General features: G+C 38.9%; 1 protein-coding gene across 1 annotated transcript in view; it reads right to left on the bottom strand.

The window, feature by feature from the left end:
• LOC123253653 (connector enhancer of kinase suppressor of ras 2-like) overlaps positions 1–23,323 on the bottom strand; it is a 530,144-nt gene that overhangs the window by 289,114 nt on the left and 217,707 nt on the right. The window contains 2 exon segments of the mRNA XM_044682811.1: positions 3,319–3,406; positions 8,466–8,668. Coding sequence (XP_044538746.1) covers positions 3,319–3,406; positions 8,466–8,668 — 291 coding nt within the window.

Below are 23,323 nucleotides of genomic sequence, written 5' to 3'. Positions count from 1 at the left end.
TGATACATTTTCATTTTTATTTTCTAATGAATTATCTGTCCAACTAAGTGAAGTTGAGATTGGTAACACTGTTAAGTTTTCCATTAAAAATACAGGCTTGTTACAAAAAGAGCATGAGGTTAGGTAATGGAAGATAACAGAAAGGTATCCTCATGAGGCTCCAAATATGGGACAATATGATATTTTTTATTAGCACTTCGGGGTTAACTTCTCTTCTTCTCTTCTCATTTCATTCTACTTCCTCCTCTGAGGTGGCACAAAAAGTATTCAGTCAAGTCAGCTTGGCTAGTAGCACTTAAGGCCATTTATTTGAATGGTTTAAGAAACTTTAGACAGAAAAGGCATTTTATTGTGGGCTTAGATCACACGGACATAAATGTTAAGGAAGAAACAGAATGGCAGGGTACGCTACTGGTCCCTGAAGATCAGGGACATTGTGTCTTCATTTTCTTCTACTTTTCTATAAAGTTAGTATACTATGGTTGCTCAACATGTGTATGAGCTGATACACAGTTAAAAGGTGGGGTCCTCTTGCTCCTATATCCAAGAAGGATTTTTGGCCCAAAAGGCTGTAGTCTTTAGACTGAGGTGAACAGGTAGCTAAGAGAAAGCTTCTGATTTGGTTTATCATACCAAGAAAAGGAGTTGAGGCCAATTCCTTCAAACAAGTTAGCTAAAGTGGTCAGAGAAATGAGTTCAGTTAATGGGAACAGTTTTGAAGATATTAAAGATAAATTTTGGGAAATTGATTTTTATCTCCTATGACCACTAACATTTTTCAGTCTATCCTATGAGTCCCTTGAAAAGGTATGTTATTTTTACTCATTCCTCCAACACACACATGCTTTTATACTCATTTTGAGAAGAAAATTATGAAACATGTTTTCTCTGTACAACTCTCTTCCTTTCCCTTGTTTTTTCCTCCTGTCTTGAAATAGCAAAAGCAATTACCCGATCACAAGGAATCTTCTAATGTGTTTGTCTTTGCCAGGGTAGACCATGACTTAACTTAAACGAGTAGCTGGAGTGGAAAGGGCTAGTTCTCCCTCATTCTTCTACGACTATTCAACTGAATCCTTTCATCTCTTTTTCATTATCTCTATATCCTTCCTCCTTTTTCCCTGGGCTATGGTTACAAGACTATTAACTGCTAAGTTCATTGCAAATTCTGCAGGAAGAAAGAGGGGTTGTCTCTCTCCTTACTAAAATGTTTGAGCCCCAAGTCTGAAACTCAGAAAAAGAAAGATGTCCTAAACACAAAGACCACCAATTCAAAAATGTTATAAGAGCAAGAGGGAGCCAATTTTCAGATGTACTCATGCCACCTGCAGATTCACTTAAAGCTGTCTTCTTTTTAAGTGGTACCAGCTAACAGAAATGTTACCAAATAGAGATTCCAATTAACTTTGCCATTGATTGCTATATAACTCTGGGTGAGTCAGTGATCGTTAGTAAATTGGGATGAGAATATCTAAGATCAATGAGGGTGATGGCAGATCAGGACCGAAACGCTTACATAATTTCCTCTCCACAGTTGTGCTCAAATGAGAAGATCAAGAAGGGAAGAACTCGCTTAAGCAAGTAAAACCAGTGGAGAGGCAATCCCTAACTATCACAAAACACGTCCCACTCTAACAACCTATTCCTTTTTCTTATTCCTCAGGCTTTTGATTGGCATTCCCACTTCAGAATCTTTCTCACTTCAACCTCCAGTTTATCTGAGTCCAGCTCTTCCTTTAAGACCTAGCTTAAGTCTCATCTCCTCTGTGAAGCCTTCTCCAACCATACCACCTTCCACGATTGTTCCTTTTCTAAACTGTAGGCAGACTTATTTTTTGAACCATTCATTTGATATTTAACTTATTCTACCTTCTACTGATATTTGTATCTTTGAGTTTATGTTCGTCTCAACTATATATTTTGAACTCCTTAAAGGAAGAGACTTGGTCTCATATCTTTGTATTTCAGCTTAGGAGTTCAATAAAGGTTTTTAATAATGAAATGTTCAAAGATACTCCATGCCAGTGGTGTCAAACTCAAATAGAAATGGGAATCACTAAACCATACATAATGATCCTTATAGGCCATGTGTTGACTTAGAAAAGCACATATTGGCATTATCTGTGTTTTATTACATTTTTGTTTATTTTGTTAAATATTTCCCAATTATACTTAAAACTGCTTGGACAGAAAGTATGTGAGAATGTTGTTAGCCACATGTGGTCTGTGGATTGCATATTTTATACCTTTGCTTCCAGAATATTGCATTCTTATCACAGTTATTATATCTGTTCATATGATTCTTCTTCTATAAGAAAATAAATCTGACTCCAGTTGTGGAAATGCTGCTGCTTCTCTCAAAAATGGAGGAGCTTCTTTTTGGATGCATGAAGAGTTTTATAACTATATGCTTTTTTTGGAGGTAAAAGGAAGGGAAATTGTTCAAATGAGAACTCAAATCCTAGTAATCCTGCGAACCTGATTGCAGTTTGTTCTCCACTTGAAGGCTGGTATAATGGAACACCAAGGGACATAGTTCACTAAGGCCTACCTTTTTTTCTCCAGCTATGTGCTACAGTAGATAGAACTTTGGGCCTGAAGTCAGGAAGATCTGAGTTCAATTCCAACTTTAGATACGTATTAGCTGTGTGATCCTGGGCAAGTTACTTAACCTACATCTGCTTTAGTTTCCTCAACTGTAAAATGAGGATAATAATAGCACCTTTATTTAGGGGCATTGTGATAATCAAATGAGATAATATTTGTAAAGGACTTAGTATAGCTCCCAGCACATCATAAGTCCTCAATACGTCCTTCCTTCCTTTCTCCTTCCAGAGGGGGCTAGAGAGGTTCATGACTTTCCCCTGGTTATTCATAGTGTTCTAAATTGGTAGCAATGTAAAGGATTTTTTGGAAGGGAAGAAGTTGGAAATAGGGAGACAAAGGGACTACTGAAATAGTTTGGCAGGTAGGTGGTTTAGTGGATAGAGGGCTAGGACTGGAATCAGGAAGACCTGAGTTCAAATTCATCCTCCACTGGAGAAGGAAATGGTAAAACCACTCTAATATCTTTGCAAACCCCATATGGGGTCACAGAGAGTTGGACGCAATTGAAAATGATTGAACAACAACAGCCACACTGCAACAGTCTAGGTAAAAGGTGATAAGGCCTGAATACTAAGGTGGCATTGGTACAAAGAAAAAAAAGGAAGTATAGCTATTAGAGACATTGCAAAATAAAAATAGACAAGCTTTTCACTGGACTTAGATATGTAGGAATAAGAATAACACATTTAATACCTGATAAAGTAGCTTTACCTGTTGCACGATAGTCGTTAATTGCAGGCAGAGTTGAACAATTTTGTTTTTCAGGACCGCGTATTCTGTCACAGTGACAAATGGAAGCCTGCCAGAGAAAGATAATAGAAGCTCCCATCAATCTGGGTTTCATTGAGCATTATCTCCTGCCATTTATACCTAATGCCAATAACAGTCTAATTAATCCTCTGGGGAAACTAAGACAGTGATCCTCTGCAATGGCTATAGTCATTAGAGCATTCCCTCCAAAATCCAGTTAAATTCTAGATGCCAAACTTCCATGTCAAAGAGTAATGGCTATGTTTTCTACAGGAAAAAGCTTATATTTGTGTTGGTCAGTGAGACGTTTTCCATGGCTTCAACAATCTTTGTCCCATAATATAGCTCAGGAAGGTGCTCTATGATCTGTCATGATAGGAGCCATGAACACCCACAGGATTTTTGATGAGGTAATAAAACTGTTTTACCTTTCATAAGGTTTAATCCATGCTTAGCACTGAGGAATTCCCTATTGTAAAAGGGGTGTTTTCAGAGGATCATATGTAAATATAAATTAATGAGCAACAGTGCTAAATCCATATTTATTTTAACAAGAGAAATGCTATTTTATTTTGAGAGTTAGCAAGAAAGAGCCATTTAAGACTCTGATTCCAGCTTTGTAGGTTGTAATACTGCCAGCCCTCGGGGGTGACAGGGAGGAGGGAATCCATCAATTGAAGGGCCGTTTTCTGGAGGCCAACTCTGGAAGTACATGTGGTTTGGGGCAACATTTCAAAACACTTTTTAAAATTAAGTTTATAAAACCTCCATGTGGCAACACTAGCTGCCAAAAAGCACAAGATACTTTCCTATGGCTCCTTCCAGGCATGAAACATGTGAGCACAATTCTCTTGGCCTTTCCTTCCCCTTCTTTGCCCCCAGCCCTCCACCTTAGCTAGGCCATTAGGAACACTGGACCAATGGCCAGTAAGCCACCAAGGCAAGATCACAGACCACTGACACAATTTGAAGTGAGGCTCTGAGATCTTCCTATTAAGCATACAAGATTTATAAGTTTTGGGTCACATTCAACTAAATGGTCTTCAATTGCCAAACTTTATAATGACTATTATTAAACAATTTCCTCCTTTAGGAATCGGTTTCTTGAGTTCTATAGTTGTAAATTCCAAAGGATATAATATATATATATATGATATATATAGGTGTGTGTATATACATAGTTGTACATATACACACTCATTTAGACAATAACAATAATATTTAGGCACTGATCAAAATATCCCCCAGTTATTTGTATTCATAACCACCTCCAAAAGTCTTGCAGCATTTTGTCTGGGTCAGACCTTTCCTCCTTTCATTGTCTATCCGTGATGACCCTTCTCTGTGTTCATGTTGCAATCCCCAATGGACAATAAGCTCATTGAGGGCAGAAGCGATTTTGTCTGTCTTTGTAGTTCTGGCACTAGCACCATGCTTAGAACAAAACAAGCGATTTCCCGAAAATGAATTTGAAATTCCAAGACTGGCATTTGGGAACGTCATGTAAAGACAAAACCAAAGGAAACCCTCGGGACGTAGTGTTCACTCTATCACTTGGAGAGTGGCGAACATGAAGTTGTTACCAGGATCTAGGCTTGCAGTGTCTGCAAAACTAATCTCTTCTTTTTAACCTAAGCATCAGCAAGTCCAAATAATTCATTCTTGAGGTCATGAACATTGAACAAAAGAAAACAAAGAAGATGTAAAGAAGAGATTACTTTTGGGAGCAGGCCATGTGACTGACTGACTTCTTTGTTTTCAAGATGAGCTTTTGAATTAAACTCTTGAATTAGCTCCAATTCACCAAAATAGTCACTACCTCTATTACAGAGATGACTCATCAGATCTATAGCCTCCTTTTTAATAAAGCTGAAATGAATTTTAGGCCTCAAAACATGGATTTGATTAAGCCAGACTGAAGCAGGTCAAATAATACCTTTGAATCTCAATTTGAGAGAAATTCAATATTAACACTAATAATTGAAAATTTACATTTTAATAGCATTTTCTCTTGCAGATTCCCAGAACACTTCAAAGACTAAACATATAGGGCTTTACTCACCTGCCATAGAAATAAAGCCAATTCCAGGTTGAAACACAGAAGCCACTTTTCCCCAGCAACACTACTCTAACAAGTTTCAGAGAGAAAATAAGGAGCACCTCCTCCAATTGACACTCCTCACCAGGCAATTTTGAAAAGGGGAAATCTAATTATTATATGGGAAATGCAATTTGGCTAGGCCACTCAGGTAAAAGCTAAACCAGGAGCGTTAATGGGCATGAATGATTGAGTTCTCCAATTTGTACCTCAGCTGAAACACACCATCTCAAGGCCCCAACTGTGTTCAAACCCCATGCTGCTAACTGCTCTGCAACTGACTCAGAAGAGCGTCTCTAATGAGTCACTGGCAAAACTTCCAACAGCATCTGGAGTTTCCTCGAAGAACTTTGCAAAATCAGATGTGATTGAGGCTGGGAGGCTTGGAAAGCAAGAGAGGGACTTCTAGCAAACACCTTCAGCCCACAGCACCCCACCTTGCATTTTAGGCATATGGACTATAATACCTCTTTCACTGACGTCACAACTACAGAAAGCTGGAGATTCTAAAACCCTCCATGTTAATGGCACAAAGGGGAAGTTAAATAAGGAAACCTGAAACCTGGTTAGAGGAGAAAGAACATCAGATGGAGGATCTAAAAAGATGGATCAAATTCTTGGTTGGGCTACTAACAAGTTGTGTCACCTCAGTATAGTCGCCTAATCCCTTTAAGGCTCAGTTTTCTCATCTGTAAAAGGAAGAGGTTGGACTAATGACCTCTCAGGGCCCTTCGGACATCCCTAAATCTTACACCATGTAGTCATATAGCTATTGGCCCTTTAAGAAATGGCTATGGGAATCTGAAAAGTCCAAGGCTCTAAGTTAACCAAGGGTTCAAAAACCCATAGAAATAAACTTGAGATTTCATCATTTCATAAAGACTATCTCATTTCTCAAAAGGAGTATCTGCCTTGAAGAGCACATTAAAAGTAAAGGGCTGAAAGCAAACTTTCCCCCTCACCAGTAATGTGTGCTATAGACATTCTTAAATTTTTGATTCTTAAAGAATATTAATTAGCGCTGACAACTGGACATGAATTTTGTGATGGAAGGAACATCTTGTGAGAAAGGAATAAAAGAAGAAAATTCAATCTAAAATTCATCTTTCAGTTATCCATGTTGTAGATTATATGGCCTGTGTTGGGAGCCCTTTCCTCTCTCTATCACTTAATCAACCCCCCTTTTCTGTCATTCTGAGTATTATTCTGCTGCATCACAGAAATCCCAATTGTTCTGCTTTCTCTGATCCTCATGTGAGAAGAAGCATTGTATATCAGGAAAGGTCCTGGACAGGGAATGAAGAGACAAAGGTTCTCCTTTCAGCCCTTTTGCTAATCAGTTGTGTGACCTCAGGAAAGTCACTTAGCCTTTCTCGGCCTCAATGTCCTCATTTGTAAAATGAGGGAGCTGAACTATATCATCTTTAAGGTCCTTCAGTTATTCTATTATACTATTCTCTGAGCAGTTGCAGCAAATTCCAGTCAACTGCTTATAACCAGGATGGGAAGAAAAAGAAGAGATTTCCATTTAACTTTCCTCTGATAGCAGCAGTTGCTAACTTCCTTTAGTGTTCATTTTTTTTTGGTCAATTAAGGATTGACTGAAAAATAAGTAAATGAAAAGTGGCCTGTTTTCTAAGAGGTCTCAGTTTCCTTATCTACACAATGGGAGGGAAGGGAGACAAGCCTGGAAAAGGAGCAGAAGTAAACATCTGAGTTCATGACCTCCCCATATACTCTTCCCAGATGAGAAATGGCAGACCTCTATCTCTCACAATTAGATGTCTTTGTCTCTGGGGCTTTGCTATAGCTAGGAGGGAAGCCCCAGGCACATTATCCACACCAGTGTTCTCTTGGTGCACATAATTGAGAGTTGAGGGAAGTCTTTCAGTTAGAAGTGACTGGAGTCAAGTCTAATTTGGTGACTGAGAAATGGACATCTTCATATCATAACTATACATAGAACAGGACCAGAATTTAGGGAGACTGCCTTCTAAAGCCTACTTCCTGCCTAGATAGAGGAAAACAGACAAAAGACAATCTCAATTAGCCCAAGGCACAGATAGAATCAGTGTACATAGAAGTTGCTCTAACATCTTGGTTGCTCTAAGTAGTTCAGATTAATCTGAATAGGTCAGTATTATTGTATGACTAATGTGTGATAGGGAGAGCTTTCTCTCTTTTCCTGCCTATTCAGGAGAAGGACAAATAAAAGGCCCATATAAAAGCACAACCAGAACCAATCCTGAATAATCAAAAGCTCAATAACAGGCCCTCCATCTTAGATATTTACCTTCTTAGGACTTTTTTCCATTGTGCTTTATGCAAAAATACATTCCTCAAAAGCTGCAGTAATGGGGGCGGAGTCAAGATGGTGGCTTAGATGCAGCAAAAGTCCAGACCTCTCTGAAAACCCTTCCATGCCAACCAAAAACAAAGTGCTTCGAGGGGACAGAAAACCAAATCTAACAAAAGCTGCAGTAAATATATTCCATGCTTACATGCACCACTGGAGCTAACAAAATGAAAACTCGAGTAAATTAGTTTGTGGAGCACATAACATTTTTTGGGGTAAAATCTTTATTTTTCTCAATGTGTTTTTTAATTTTTTTTAGATCTAGATTTTAAAATGTATTCGTGGAATATGAGAGTTGGAAGTGGCCATCAAGATCATTCTTTTCATTTTAGAATTGAGATAGATGAGAGAAATGACTTTCCTAAGGTCAAAAGGGCTCATGTCAGAGCTGAGACTCAAAGCCCAGTGTCTTCCATTCCATCTACCTTGTTTAATGAGGAAGCTTGCCCATGCTGCAGTCTGGCCCTATATCCTAGGGAAACCTGAGCCTAATGGGAAGAGGCATTACAAAACCAAAATTGAATGTAAGATATCAGAGGTTATAAAATGTCAAGGAACTGACATATTTCCAAACTCTAACATAAAGTGGGAAAGACAGACAGTCAGTCAGCCGGAAATACTCCAGGACTCGAAGGATCATAAGCTTAGAATTACCTGTCGAGCCAGGCCAGTAATTTCTTGGCGACACCAATCAGGTCAACTACAGCAGTGAGACAATTATTTGGTAGTTGTCTCAATGTTCTACCATCAGAGAGGCCACTCCTCCTTCGTCCAGCTAGAAAGCCCTGGAGGCCTTTGGCAGCCACATTCAGCCTGTGGGCAAGTGCTCTCAGATTTTCAGTTTCTAGTTCATGGTTCTGAAATAGAAAAAGGGGTGGGGGGAGAGAAGACACAAAGTTTAGCATTTTGATATTTTTACAGAATCGTAGATCACAGAATTGCAGCAGAAAGGGATCAGATTATGCAGTTGAGGAAACTGAGACCCAGGGAAGGAAAGTGACTTGTCAAATATTACACAGGTAGAAAGAGGTTCTCTGACTCTAAACCCAGCACTCCAGAATATCATGCTGAGTCTCTAATCAAATAGGTGAATTTTAATTTCATCCCTACAGAGCCACAATAACCTAAGACAGTGATAGCAAACTTATGGCATGGGTGCCAAAGATGGCACACAAAGTGCTCTCAGTGGGCACTTGGCCACCCTCTCCCCCCTATGAAGTTTGTTACTAGAAGGGCAGAGGGACTTCAGCAGAGCTGCTCCCCTCCCCATCTCTGCTGTGTCTGATGACATTTTTTCACATCCCCCACCCCTCCAACCAACAGCCCAAAGGGATCATTTTCTCCGCCCCCTGTGTGGGGTAAGGGGAAGGGTAGAAACATGTCCAGCACTTGGTCTGGGGGGGTGGGGTGGGGGTGGAGCCCAACACTCCATCACTAAAAGGTTCACCATCACTGACCTAAGAGATATACTCGACCTTCTCTTCCCCTGGTGCAGGCCTAGGCAGTAGAGTGTTCTGGGCATAGTGTTCCCTGTCCCTAGGGTCCACAGGCCTCACTCTCTCCTATATCAAGGTGAGCTACACAAATGACTCACTATGACCTCTTCTAGATTTTTTTCCCATCAGAATTTAGTCTGGTGCATTTTCTAGATCTATTTGGAAGAGTTTGTGGAGGGGAGCTCACTACATTGCTTTGAATTACTCTACCATCTTTAATTACATTACTTTTGAACAATCATGCCTACTTTACTACCTTGATTAAGTCAGGGACTTTAGAGGCAGGACTTACCTAAATCATAGATAGAATAGGCTGTAACTGCCTGTATGGCATGATTACAAGAAATGCCAGGTATTTATGCTCGAAAATATTATTTCCACTACTTGATAATTTACCCTTTTAGCTCCTTGTCTTGGACTTTTAAAGACTTGGAGCACATATCCCTGGGAAGGGTCATGTCTTAAGCTATTGAAAGTAAGTGCTAATATTTTATTACCAGGTAACATTTTAGTAGGGATTTGGAAGAATGGGATAGGCACCCAGGAGTGCTTAGCAGAGAAGAGGGAAGAAAAGAAATTTGTTAAGGGAGGCATTTCTAATTGAAAGTAAACTAAAAAGAAAGAAAAACCTTGGCTTAGAGACAGGAGGTCCTGCATTCCAATTTGGCCTCAGACACTTCCCAGCTGTGTGACCCTGGGCAAGTCACTTCACCCCCATTGCCTAGCCCTTGCCACTCTTCTGCCTTGCAACCAATACACAGTATTGATTCTAATGTGGAAGGTGAGGGTTTTAAAAAAAGAATTCATGTACCAAATCACCACAGCCAGGATCACATATGATTTAGCAGCCACAATGGTAAAAGGAGCAGAGAACTTGGAAATGATATTCCGGAACTCAAAAAATATGGGCTTATGGCCAAGAATAACTTAGTTAACAAATCTGAGTATAATGCGATAGTGGGGGGAATGGATTTTTAATGAAATAGAGGATTTTTAAAGCATACCAGAGGCTCATAGAAATTTTGATATTTAAACATAGAATGAAGAGAAGCATAAAAAGGTAAACACGAATGAACAATGATAAGGGAATAAACAAGGATAAACTGCTTATATTCAAATATGAGGAGATGATATATGTATCTTCTGTGAACCCTATCATCATTAAGATTCATAGGGAAAGGGGCAGCTGGGTAGCTCAGTGGATTGAGAGCCAGGCCTAGAGACGGGAGGTCTTAGGTCAAATCCGGCCTCAGACACTTCCCAGCTGTGTGACCCTGGGCAAGTCACTTGACCCCCATTGCCTACCCCTACCAATCTTCCACCTATAAGTCAATACACAGAAGTTAAGGGTTTAAAAAAAAGATTCATAGGGAAAGTCCAAATTGACAAGGTACAGGAATGGTTCTGGAGAGAGGACTAGAAATATACTGGGGATGGGAGGAACGAAAAGGAAGTTCAGGGAAATGTATCTCACGCAATTAGGGCATATAAGTAGATATCTACACAAACAAGGACGAGGGGGCAGAGGGGAGCAGCTGACATTGGTCAAAAGAAGGAAGAATACACACACAAACATATAGCTGAGAACAAAAAATATCTTATACTCAATAGGCAAATAGGAAGGAAAGGAGAGAAGGAGGAAAGGTAAATTACAGGGAGGGTAGATTAAGAAAGGGATTAGTGCTAAGTAAAATAAACTCTAAGGATATACAAAAATATTTATAGTTCTCTTTGTGATGGAAAAGATTGAGAATTTGAGGGGACGCCCATAAATTGGGTAATAGATCAATAAGTTAATGGTGATGGAATACTATTGTGCTGAACACCCATCAGCATAATGACCAACCAGAATTCCAGAGGACTAATAATGAAGCATATTACCCACCTGCTGATAGAGAGATGAAGAACTCAGAATTAAAAATAAGACAAATATATTTTTAGACATGGTTTATGTGGAAATTAGTTTTGATTGACTATACTATATGTTTGTAAAGGGTTTTGTCTTTTGCTTTGAGGGCGACTGGGGTAGAAATTTGAAGTCTTGTTTAAAGCAAATAGGATTTAAAAAGTAATACAATAGAGAAATGTTATGAAAATGATACAGCCAACTTTAGAATAGCCACAATAGCAGAGTAGAGGAAGACATAAAGATCATAGGCAGGGATGATAATGATGCAATTGTGCAGAAGAAGATGTAATCAAGGGTACATGTAAGGGATTTTGGCCTTGATAAGAAGGTTTGCCTCTTCATTAGAAACTGCAGTAAAGATGAAATGAGGAAATGATGGGGTATGAGGTCAAAGAGTTGAGAGATGAGGAGGAAAGTCTTGTCTTAAGAGGATGAATTGTTTTGTTTTTTTCAGCCAAGTATGACTTCAGCCAAAAGGGGAGGGGAGGGATGGTGTGAGAGGCTTCAGGAGAGAAAAAAGTGTTTATAATAGCCTTTGGAGAGAGTGGAGAGAGAATCAATTAGATAGCAATAAAGAGATTGCCTTGCTTGAATTTAGGGCCCAGTTGGGATTAGACAACATAAATTTGTAGCAGATTCCGTCAACACAGTTGTGTGACTTCCCCTAGTTCTAGTCAGTTGTACAAGTGGGACTAAGGTAGGCTGATAGTGGGAACAATCCAGTATTGGGATTTGGCAAGACAAGTGGTCAAGGGATTTGAGAGTACAGAGGATACTATAGAAGATACTATTCACTAAGAGGATGATACTGGGAAAAGAAGAGGATGTAGTCAGAGCAGAGCTGATGGCCTGGACTGATACAGTGGGACAGATGGATTGGAGGTCATAGTGATGAAGGAGAATTTTAGGAGGAATTAGGTATAAGGAGAGAAGGAGATTATAATCAGATAAAGGAGTCTCACAGTTCTTTTTCATGGAAGTTAGGAATTTGAGGATGATTGGAAAATGGAAAAAAAGCAAGACAGTTTTACTCAAAATAATGCACTCTTTTCTTCCTCCACTAAACCATTCACCAGAGTTACTAACAAGCAGAAACAGCAACTGACTTGAATTTCCATTTTATTTCCTCTCCCCAAACCCATGAAGGTAGAAATGTTAACAAGCAGAGAAAAGACTTTAGGGAAAGGACAGGCCAGCTAATCAGTCCCTGAATAATTGATAGGCACTATTCAACTAAAAATAAAGGTTTCTAGCTACAGACTATAGCTTAAACCAAATTCCTCTTGGCTTGGCTTATCTTCGGTAGAGATGGTCAGCATCTGCCACATAATCTTTGTTTGGAAATAATAGAGATGAACATGCTTTAAAATGTATTAAATGTTTTTACAAACACAAGGTGATATTTCCATTATTAGGTCTTATTCTAGAATTCTTTATCAATGTTTCTGTCTCGCCTGTAGTTTTCCATTTCGAAATTAGATTTTAATTTATTTCCAAAGCTGATGTAATGAAGGCAGGTCCCCCATATTTGGTAGCCTGATGTTGCCTACCTATGTTTATAAGGGGAAGAGGAATTTTCTGCTTTCTACTCATCTGGGTACATTTACAAGTGATTAAAAAGGAGAGACAAATGCTTGTCCCTAGACACATAACATTTTTCAGCCCAAAGCTTCTTACTCAATAATTATTACCTACCATTTTGAAGTGGAAATATAATATATTATTATTTGATAAAGGAAATATCAAATAAAACTATAATGGTAAGCAGAATATTTACCGCATCAAGTTAATGCATAGAAAAAATAAGTTTTTATTCACCCTTTCATATTCTGTTCCTAATTAATTTATAAATGCATGCTTTCCTTGAATATCCTAATATCATTGCAGAAGTCCGATAAAAGAGATTAAGTTTCATATAAACATCAGTTTTACTTTGGCCTGTTTCAAAGGGCACAAAACTAGGAATGCATTTTCCCATCCTGGAAATTTTATCTAACATTATTTATTCTTATATAACTTCTGCAGAGAGCATCATCCTTTTCAGAATTTAAATACAACACAGGGCATGCGACTTAGGCATTTTATTCAGAATAAGGGGCCAGGGGGTACTTTCCCTGTAATTTTTGTAGAATATATGCCTAAGAATATTCTTTAAATAAAGAAGAAAAGGGTTTATTCATATAAAAAAGGAGATCACCATGGAAATGCTAATGTAACATTTGTTATCATTAATAATATGTAGCCAATTGTTTTAGGGCAAAGAAATCAAAACAAGAGCCAGGTATATTTTACTACTCTTCACACATCCTATAAAGCCGAATTTCCTATGAGGCCATGAAGGACATATTTTACCAAATGAAACATGTATTTGCTTTAACCCCTTTGAGGTCTTACAGACATATTAACTGCCAAGAGAGGCAATCCCCTGTGTTTCCATTAAGATGTGAGTTATAGGCTTCTCAAGTTATGTTCTGACTCATGAAATGAAATAGATCATCAATTCTTTGCTCCAGTTGACAGTTAGTTCTTTTTTCACAAGTATATGGTCTTCATTAGCCCTAGAGAGTGGAAGGCTCAGAAGAGCTGATGACAATAATAGCTGTCGAAAGAAATGTCACACATTCGACTTGACTCTCCCCTCAGCACTAGGGACAATGTTTTCCCCAAGCATGCCTGGGAAAGCTGATTCCTCCTCCAAGTTCTCTCCCTGTTACTGGTAGCCTTTGTGGGTAACATTTGTCTGCCTCAGACAGGAGCCAGGATGAGAGGCTTTAAATGAGTGACTCTAGGAGTTACTGTTCCGTTCCCAGAACATATCTGTCTATAGAAACCTTCCAGCTACACAATCTCAAAATAAAAACAGACGTTTAGGAATGTCTTTAAAGTATGCAAAGCATTTTACACATAATATCTCATTTGAGCCTCACACAACTTGAGTTAAGTACTTGAAGTATTATCCTCATTTGACGGACAAAGAAACTAAATTAACAAGTTAAATGGCATCAATAATTGCTCAGCTCTACCAGGAAAACATTGTGTACAGTAACAGCAATATTATGGAATGATCAGCTGTGATAGACTTAGCTATTATTGGCAATATGATGATCCAGGCCAATTCTGAAGGACTTAAGACAAAGAATGCTAACCATCTCCAGAAAAAGAACTGTTTCTTAGAGTCAGAATGCAGATGAAAGTGGACCATTTTTCACTTGTTTATTTGGGTTTATGTTTTGGGGTTTGGGCTTTATAAGATTATTCACTTACAAAAATGAACAATATAGAAATATATTTTGCACAACAATACATGTACAACCTAGATTGAATTACCCACCGGCATGGGGAGAGGGAAGGGAAGAAAGGGAGGGAGATAAGTTCCATTAAATAATATAGGAAAACTTGTGTGGAAGTTTGTTATTACATGAAACTGATAAAAATTAAAATTCTAAAAGAAAAAAAGGAATTTAAAAAAAATGCATAGCTCTAAGTGGCAAAGCTAGAATTCAAACCTATGTTTTCTGGACTCCAACCTCATTCTTATCACTACAATATTGTGTAATGTAAGAGTGGAAACTCTTTTCCCAAGGTGGGGGGAGTTTACTAAACTGTCCCACTTCCAAGTGACTACAAGTTCAAGAAGTTATAATTTATTCTACTTCCATGGAAATCTGAAGAACCCTTCCTTTTTAACACAAGTTTTATAATCCCCTTGATACGGGGGTACAGGCTTCCCCTAGACACCCTAAAACTCCAGTTGTGTGCCAGGTCAGGGTATACATAAAAGACCCATTTTTCCTTGCATTCCTGCAGTGCTAGAGAAGGTGACTTTGAGTCCCTCTGGCCTCTCCCTTCATTCTTTTTTTTTCTTTTCTTTTTAACCCTTAACTTCTGTGTATTGGCTTATAGGTGGAAGAGTGGTAAGGGTGGGCAATGGGGGTCAAGTGACTTGCCCAGGGTCACACAGCTGGGAAGTGTCTGAGGCCAGATTTGAACCCAGGACCTCCCGTCTCTAGGCCTAGCTCTCAATCCACTGAGCTACCCAGCTGCCCCTTCTCCCTTCATTCTTGATGAGCACAGATAGGCACCTCCCAGCTTGCTCCTGATAAACATCTATTTTATATCCCAGATATCTGATTATCCTCTAAACTGGACAGTTCACACTCCCTTTTGGCTTTGAGGCATAGGACACAACCACATGGCCCTTCTCAGGGTCCAGAGACCCAGTAACATGCCATCATTATCCCATCTCTAGTCATGTAGGCCTTGTTGTTGAAAGGGTATAAAGAGCCCAGAACACATCTCCTCTAGGAGGCAGTATTCCACCCGCTCTGCCTCCCTGAGCCATTCAATTTGACTTAACCATTTGACTTACATTCAAATTAATAAATCTCTTTTGTTTTTAAGCTAGCTATTGGAGTCTGTCATTCTTGACAAGGGCAACCTGTCCCAAACCTGGGGTTTCACTTCAAATCTCTCCCACAACACTCTCACCCAGGGTTTGGAGAAATGAACTAAAAATTAGACTCTAAACAGTTCAATTAAATAATATATCATAGGGAAGGGAAGGGAAAGGAGGAGGAAGGAACAAAGGAGAAGGAAATAAAGTCACATTTTGTGGTTTAGACTAGTGGATCTAAAATGGGTTGGATAACACAATCCATTAGGGTTGCATGGGAAAAAAAGATTAGAGCTATTTAAATTTTTATCCAAATTGAGATAAATTAAGTTTTATTAATTTTTAGTTTATGGCTAAACACTGGCCCCTCCCTCACTCACTTGGTCCATATATCAGATGGTCACATGCCCAGTGTACTACACAAGGAATCATGAGGGAAGAGGGAGTTCCATGATATAAAAGGGTTAGGAGTGGGGCTGGGCAGGAAGCACCTCAACATTTGTTGTATTATCAACAACATGTTAAAATGTATTGTGGCTTGTCCATCCCCGGTTGAGTAAATTTATGGATTGGATTGTCTAATTTTAACTAAACTAACTCTCATAAAATGGATGGTTGGCTTAAAAAAGTTTCATGCAAAGAATCTGTGGAGTAAAGAAAATACTAATGATATAAGTACAGGTGAACAAAACAGTGGTCTAACTGATTCATAGCCTGGTAGAAATTCTCTGACAGCCACATTATGGGGTTAAAAACAATGAAGATCTAATCAGATATAACAAGAAGTCAACTCCCCCCATTCAAAATATTAAGCTTATTTGAAATGTGGATTTAGCTTCACTATCACGAACAATGAACTTCACACTAGAGTGTGCCTTGAGATGTTAGCTAATGAGAGTAGGAAGCCATCACAATTAGTAAGGTATTGAAAAATCAGACTTTTGCTGCAGAAAATGATTAAAGTGTGTCACCCATAAAACTCTCATAGCTGCTCACTTCACATTTTAAAAAATTGGAAATAGAACTTTCTAATCTATTTAAAAATTTTCCTCGGGTAAAGTTTTTATGGGTTTTAAACCAATTTGTTAAAAAAAATATAAGTGTAACACCTTCCAATTAGTGTATAAGAAAAAATGATTGACAGCAAGAAGATGGAAATTTACTAGCTAAATTATAACAAAAGACTTTGCATAATTGGTGGATAGGTTCGAGGGGAAAAAAACCCAAGAAACAAAAATCAAAAGGTGAGTACCACAATTTAGAAAACACGGTTGATAGTAATAGCGATGCAAAAAGGGAAGAAAAGATAGAAGAGAGCTATGATGAAACAAAGAAGGAATACAAAAAAGAGAAGTTCAGAAGTAAATAAGCAGGGAATTTTTTGTTACCATAGTATTTCTTTTAATATATACTTGAAAAAAAAATCAAACCACATAACAGTTCAGTTTCACAGACTATCCTTTTTTCTGTTCTTTGAATGTTGGAATGTTGATGTTTGTAGATGATTATGAAGTTTATAATTTAAAAGAAAGGAAACATGTATACAAAAAGAACATATATAAAAATGTCACTATCTAGGATTTTTGTCGCTACAGTTGCCAACCTTCCCCTGAGAATGCATTGCTTTCTAGAGATCAAATAAAAGCACATATAGCTATATTGGCCAATGGAAGTCTTTTTCCCTTTAAACTTAGAACACTCATTTGTAAAATGGGAGAATTGGACTGGATGGCCTCTAAGGCATTTTCCAGCTCTGAGTCTCTAACCCTAGGAAGTTTCTCCCTTCCCACCAAGACCACAGAACACATAGGTCTGGAGAAGCTATAATTCCTTAAAATAAATGTAGACTCTTCTTGTTAAAGGATCAAATCTCAAGGCCATTCGTGTTTTGGGGCAAGTTGGTTTGAGACAACAACAACAAAATAATTCCTTAGTATACTCTGTCTTCCACTTACTTATGAAAATCTACTGTTTTGCTTTATATCCCTAAATTATTTGTAAGCTCTGTTCAGATTTCTGAAATTAGGATAGCACTCAGCCTATGTGAAGGAGCTCTTATAGGAAAAAGGTTTTGTATCTTAAATACACATAAGAAGAATGAGCACTCTGATTACATTCTCACCACCCCATTCAGCCAATCAGTCCCCTAGAATCCCTGGGAACCAGAAAACTGAAACATCTCTAATATGTGTTACAAATAGGACCTTTTTTGCATAACAAAAGAAAAGTGCCTACCCGGTCCCTGAATCTCCTACCCATTCCATCTCTCCTAGACCCCTGGGGACTAACATCCACTTCTTCTCTCCTGGCCCTGTGGGGAACTACTGCCATTTACCTCCATTCTTGTCTTCACTGAACCCCCTCCCATCTGAGGAAAAACCCTGTCGTCTCTGATAGCTGGCTTGATATGCTTGAAGACACAGACCCGAAGAGCGGCTCCTCTTTTCTCTATTTATCCTAAAACTTCTACTTGATACAAAGAATATCCTTTAATAAACTTTATTATAAGATTCCTAAATTTTACAAGTACCCTATTTATTTCTCCTGGCATGGTAGTTTAGCACAAACTCATTTGTTTAAAGGGGAATTGCTGCTAAATGTAGGAAATAATATGAAAAGGAGATTCTGATCAATCCACTTCAATTATTTTTCTCAGAGCCCCCAAAGTAACCCTGACACATGTGCAAGAAGAGGTTGATCACTAAAATAGCCAGGCACGCTCTGAGTGAAGGATACCAATGGACAGGTAAGAAGTCTCCAGCATGTTGGGTGGGCCCTCTGTAGGACATCTATGGGTGAAGATGGACAAGGGTTGAAAAGGATGAGAATATAAGGGGGAGGATGCTAGGTGACATTGCGGTTAGAGTGTTGGGCTTGAAGTTAGGAAAACCTGTGTTCGAGTTCTACCTTTCAAGTGGGATTCTGGGCAAGTCAACAAACCTCTCTCATCTGGAGGTAATACTAGTACTTGCTTCCCAGGACTACTGTAAGGATCAAATAAGATAACATATCTGTAAAACGCTTTGCAATCCTTAAAGAATGCAAAGGTGAGTTGTAGCCTGAACCCATGGACAATCACAGATATAACCAAGTCAAAAATCTATCACATCCAAGTTGGATCCCTTCTAATCAGTCTGGTGACAGCTTCTATTCTTGTTTTTACCTTTCTTCCCTATCATTTCTGTCATCAGAATGTAATTTCACTTCCCAAAGAATATAACTAACAAAGGTTAACTGAATCTTAAAGTGCTGTGAAATCCTGCTGTCTTTTACTTGCCTCAGAGGGTAATCAGGGCCCTGTGGCTTATTGTACTTGAAGAGCAGAGGTGGGTAGAAAGGAACAGCAGAAGCTCCCCGCCCGGGAACTACACAGTGACTACATATGTGGATAATGAATGGATTGGGGAGTGGTCTCTGATGTTATTTATAGGGCACTAAAATGCCTCTTCCCTCTACCTCTCTCCGTCTTTTCCCCCCTCCCCAAGCCTTCTACCCATTAGGTGATCCTTGAAATGCCATAGTTAGAGATCCATTCCTTTGGCTAAGGTTTTCTCTATTAAAAATTCAAATACTCCTGGAAATAGTAACACTGTAAGCCTCCTCAGTCATTTCTGCCTCTATGTGAATTAGGTGATTAGATACTTTCCTGGGAGCTGGTTTTGATTCAAGGGGAAGAGAAAGGCACACAATGGCACTGCATGCCTGGGGGAGGGGCGGAGGCATACTGAATGGGGGAAAGGGTACATGGAGAAGGGAGGCTGGGGGAATGCCAACATCTACCTCATAATTTTGCCTAGAGCCAGCCCTAGGTACATACAAATTAAATCAGAAGGAGAAATATTTTTGTCCTCGTGTTTCCGAGAAGCAGCATCACAGACAATAACATTAATGAAGGAGAATGTTATTCTGAATGTCTCCTACAGTGACATAGGGCAATTATACAGGAGAATTTTTTTTCAAAAGAACATAATCCAAGTCATAATCCATATGGTGCTGGTAAATGGCAAACTCCTATTAAAAACTTCCATGTTGCCAAGTGATTATCTGACACAGGCTGCAGATGCTTAAATGAAAAGTGCCTACAGAACAGTAATATTTTCTAGAAGGGATCGTTTAGATGTGGGGGGTGGGGGGTAACTGAACAACATACAAAGTCAGTGACTTTCAGGTAACTTTCGAGGTAACATATAGTTCCCAAAGATTCAGAACTCTGCAAGAAATGGAGAAACGAGACAACCAAGTCAAACCTTGCCCAGAGAGCTAAGCATCAGTGAAGAATGAGGTAGCAAAGGATAACTCTAATTCTGTTTTGCTTAAGAAATTAGGGGCAGTTGGGCACAAGAAATCACCAGATTGAGCAAGCCACGATGTTGTCATAGCCAGCAAGGAAAAAAAGGAAAATATGAGCATATGTGCTTTCAGAGAAAAGCTAAGTGAACTCACATAATGGGCTAGATATAGGACAGAGAAAACATCACAGTCCATACACACTTTGCACAGAGAGAAAAACAGAAAGGTGCCAGCACCCTCTCAGGCATTCAAGCCAGAAAACTCTGTTATCCTTGTCTCTTTCTCTGTTTCTGTCTGTCTGTCTGTCTGTCTGTCTGTCTGTCTGTCTCTCTTTCATCTTCTATAAGATCCTGTCCATTCTTCTTTCATAATGTCACTTGCATTTCTCTCTGGTCCCAACTTCACTCTTCTAGACCAGGTCCTTATCTCCTCACATCTGGACTACTGGAATGGCTGTTTAACTGATCTTCAGACTTCAATAGCACATAAAGTCAGTGCTACTCTTCTTATGACTCTTCTGTCATCTCTTTCAAATCCTCTTTCTTCCCTGATCACTTAGGGTGCTCATTTCTATTCTCCTCTTGGGTGTCATTCTTTGTCTACTGTGGGAATTCCTATATGCTATTCTATTTCCCCCTCTTTCTCTCTCTCCCCTTCTCTTTCTTTCTCTGTTTCTTTCCTTCCTTCCCTCCTATTCTTCCTCTTACTACTCTTTCTTTCTTTCTTTCTTTCTTTCTTTCTTTCTTTCTTTCTTTCTTTCTTTCTTTCTTTCTTTCTATCTCCTACAGAGTTGGCCATCTTGCCCCTTACCCAGGAGGCAACTCGCACAGATTTTAGGGATTATGGAATTAATCTTTAATTAAGGAAACTTTCACAGAAGCCCATTCCAAAGTGCAACTGAAACAAATTTTGCCTAACGTCCAACTTAAACTCTTCTTGCTTCTTTTTAAGCTTATTTTATGCTCTTGGCTCCTTAGTAAAGATGGAAAACTGGTGGTCATCTTCCTCTGTGAACTCTTTCCACCCCCACTAAAGGATTGCAATTAAATAATCCCTCAAGTTTCTCTCCTCCAGGCTGAATAATCCCACTTCCTTTAATTTTACCTTGTAAACCTTATTTTCCAATGTTTTCATTATTTTGGTAAGGAACTCTCTTTTCAGTCTTGTCCAAATTTCATATTCCTTTTTTTGGTGTGAAGACTAAAACTGCAAATAATTCTAGAGGATGACCTCAGTTCTGACATACAGTTCCTTATTTATGGTTCCCAGTATCATGTTTATTTACACACACATGCACATGAGTGTACATACACAATTTTACAGTTATATCCTTCTTTTGTTCAATGTGTTTAAATAAGATTACTTTTCATTCTAATCTTGTATTCCAAGGTACCACTCATCAACCACACCCTGACACATCTCCTACCAAAGACAGTGAGGCTAATTATTTTCCTTTCACTCAAGTAGGCCATTGATGAGAAGGTTAAAGAACACAGGAATTAAAGCTAAGGCTTTCCTGTGCATCTTTATTGTTGACAATGGTCACCACTCTGGGAGATCCAACCGTCTTCCAGTAGTTCAACCATGTCAAATACTTTAATAAGCAACTTGGAATAGTAATCGCCAAAATCGTTATAAAGTAAGTTCCAAATTCTGAGAACTTCCAGGAAGGTTTTGGCTTCATAAAGTGTAGCATGTCCGGCTGGTACAGTAGGTGGGGGTCTATATACAAAGAGCTGTTTCACATTAAGTCCTGGAAAGGGAACAACTACAAGTGTTGAGGAAATGGCCATCCACCATTTCCATCTAAAACACTCACCCCCATGGTGTGGGATGTACTATAGCCAGCCAAGATCAGCCAAATGAAGTCCAGTCAGGAAGTAGATGTGTTTCTGAAGCTAAGAACAGTATGATTTCAGGGGTGAGAGAAAGGCAGATGAACTCTATCAAGACCTGTCACATATAGAATGGGTGTAGACATACAGATTTCAGGGAATGTAAAGAAGATGGTCAGAGGAAAATAGGAAAAAGGAAAATTTGTACTTTGGAAGTGAAATCTTAGAGGGCAATGTTGGTTTTAGAGTCAGAAGACAAAGGTTCAAATTCTGGCTCAGCCATTTACTATGTTTGTGATCTTGGATCATTTCACCCAGGCCTCGATTTTTCTCATCTACAAAATGATGCGATTGGATTAGATAGTCACTAAGGTTCTTGCCAGAAATCATCCAACAGATTTTTACATACATATATAGCCAATTTGTTGGTTAGAGGGAAAAAATATCCTTCCTTTTCTTCAATAACAAGTCTGGGGTTAAATGATAAGAACAATGATACCCCAGTATAAAGAATACCATTCAAGATAGGAAGATATTGAATAAATATTGGTAGTGGAACAGGAAAGGTAACTTCTAGGGAGGCAGCCTGCTACCATGGAAAATAGTGGGTACTGGAGTTGTGCAGGGGACCTGGTATCAAATACCATCCCTGCCACTTACTATCCTGTCTTCCTTTGTTCAAATCATGAAATCTCTTTTAGTCCCTGCACCTGTACTAGGGGTTAGACCAGAAGACAGAAGGTCTCTTGCAGCTCCAAGTCTATGACACTGATGCTGAACTCAGAGAAACTATCTCTGGTTCCTGCCCTTGCTGTCGTTGTGGTGGTCCTTTCTATCTTGGAGGCCAATGTTCTTAAAGGAATAACATGATTAAGGAGAAAGCTGATGTGCTAGCTCTTTACTTTTTGGAACAAAAGCCAAATGTTATGAAAGATGGCATATAGAAAGGAGAGTTAACAAGGAACTCAAATGCTTTTTGGTAAAAAGAAAATGAGTGCATGGGGAGACCACAAAGTGGAAATTTACTGTAATTTAGTCAGAGTGAGGTTGATGGCTGAGGGAAATTGTTAATGAGCACACTAAGGGGGACTGTTTTAAATGGCATTTAGTCACACCTACACTATTGACTTAACATTTAGCAGTTTTGCTTTCCATATTATAAAATTAACTAAGGGTTTCAGAATTGAGTTTATACTGCCCTCCTCAATCAGGCTAAAGGTAGAAAAGATGCTTGTGATGTTCCAAACTTCAACTTATTGTGAAATGTTTCTTTCAATGTTTGCTCTTGCTTTCCACTGACTGCTGCCATAGAAAGCAGCTGCAAAACAGTGAAGTGATGGAATTGGGAGCTCCAGGGCTTTTGCAGTTGGTAGATTTTTCAAAATGCTGAAATAACAGGTGTATGTTGCCAGAAGAGTGAGGACAGTATAGCACTGAATAGAGAACAATGGGTTAGAGGCAAGCTCTGGGGGGACAGCATATGACTCTTACTATCTGGCTATTATTGATCTTAAAGATAAAAGGCCAAATCTTTCTTTTTTCTTTGGGGAGGGGGGAATGGAAAAGGAGGAATTTTTTACACCCATATA

This window comes from Gracilinanus agilis, chromosome X (genome assembly GCF_016433145.1).
Source record: "Gracilinanus agilis isolate LMUSP501 chromosome X, AgileGrace, whole genome shotgun sequence".
Lineage (NCBI taxonomy): Eukaryota > Metazoa > Chordata > Mammalia > Didelphimorphia > Didelphidae > Gracilinanus > Gracilinanus agilis.
The sequence above is the reverse complement of the archived record's forward strand: the minus strand, read 5'-3'. Positions and strand labels throughout refer to the sequence as shown.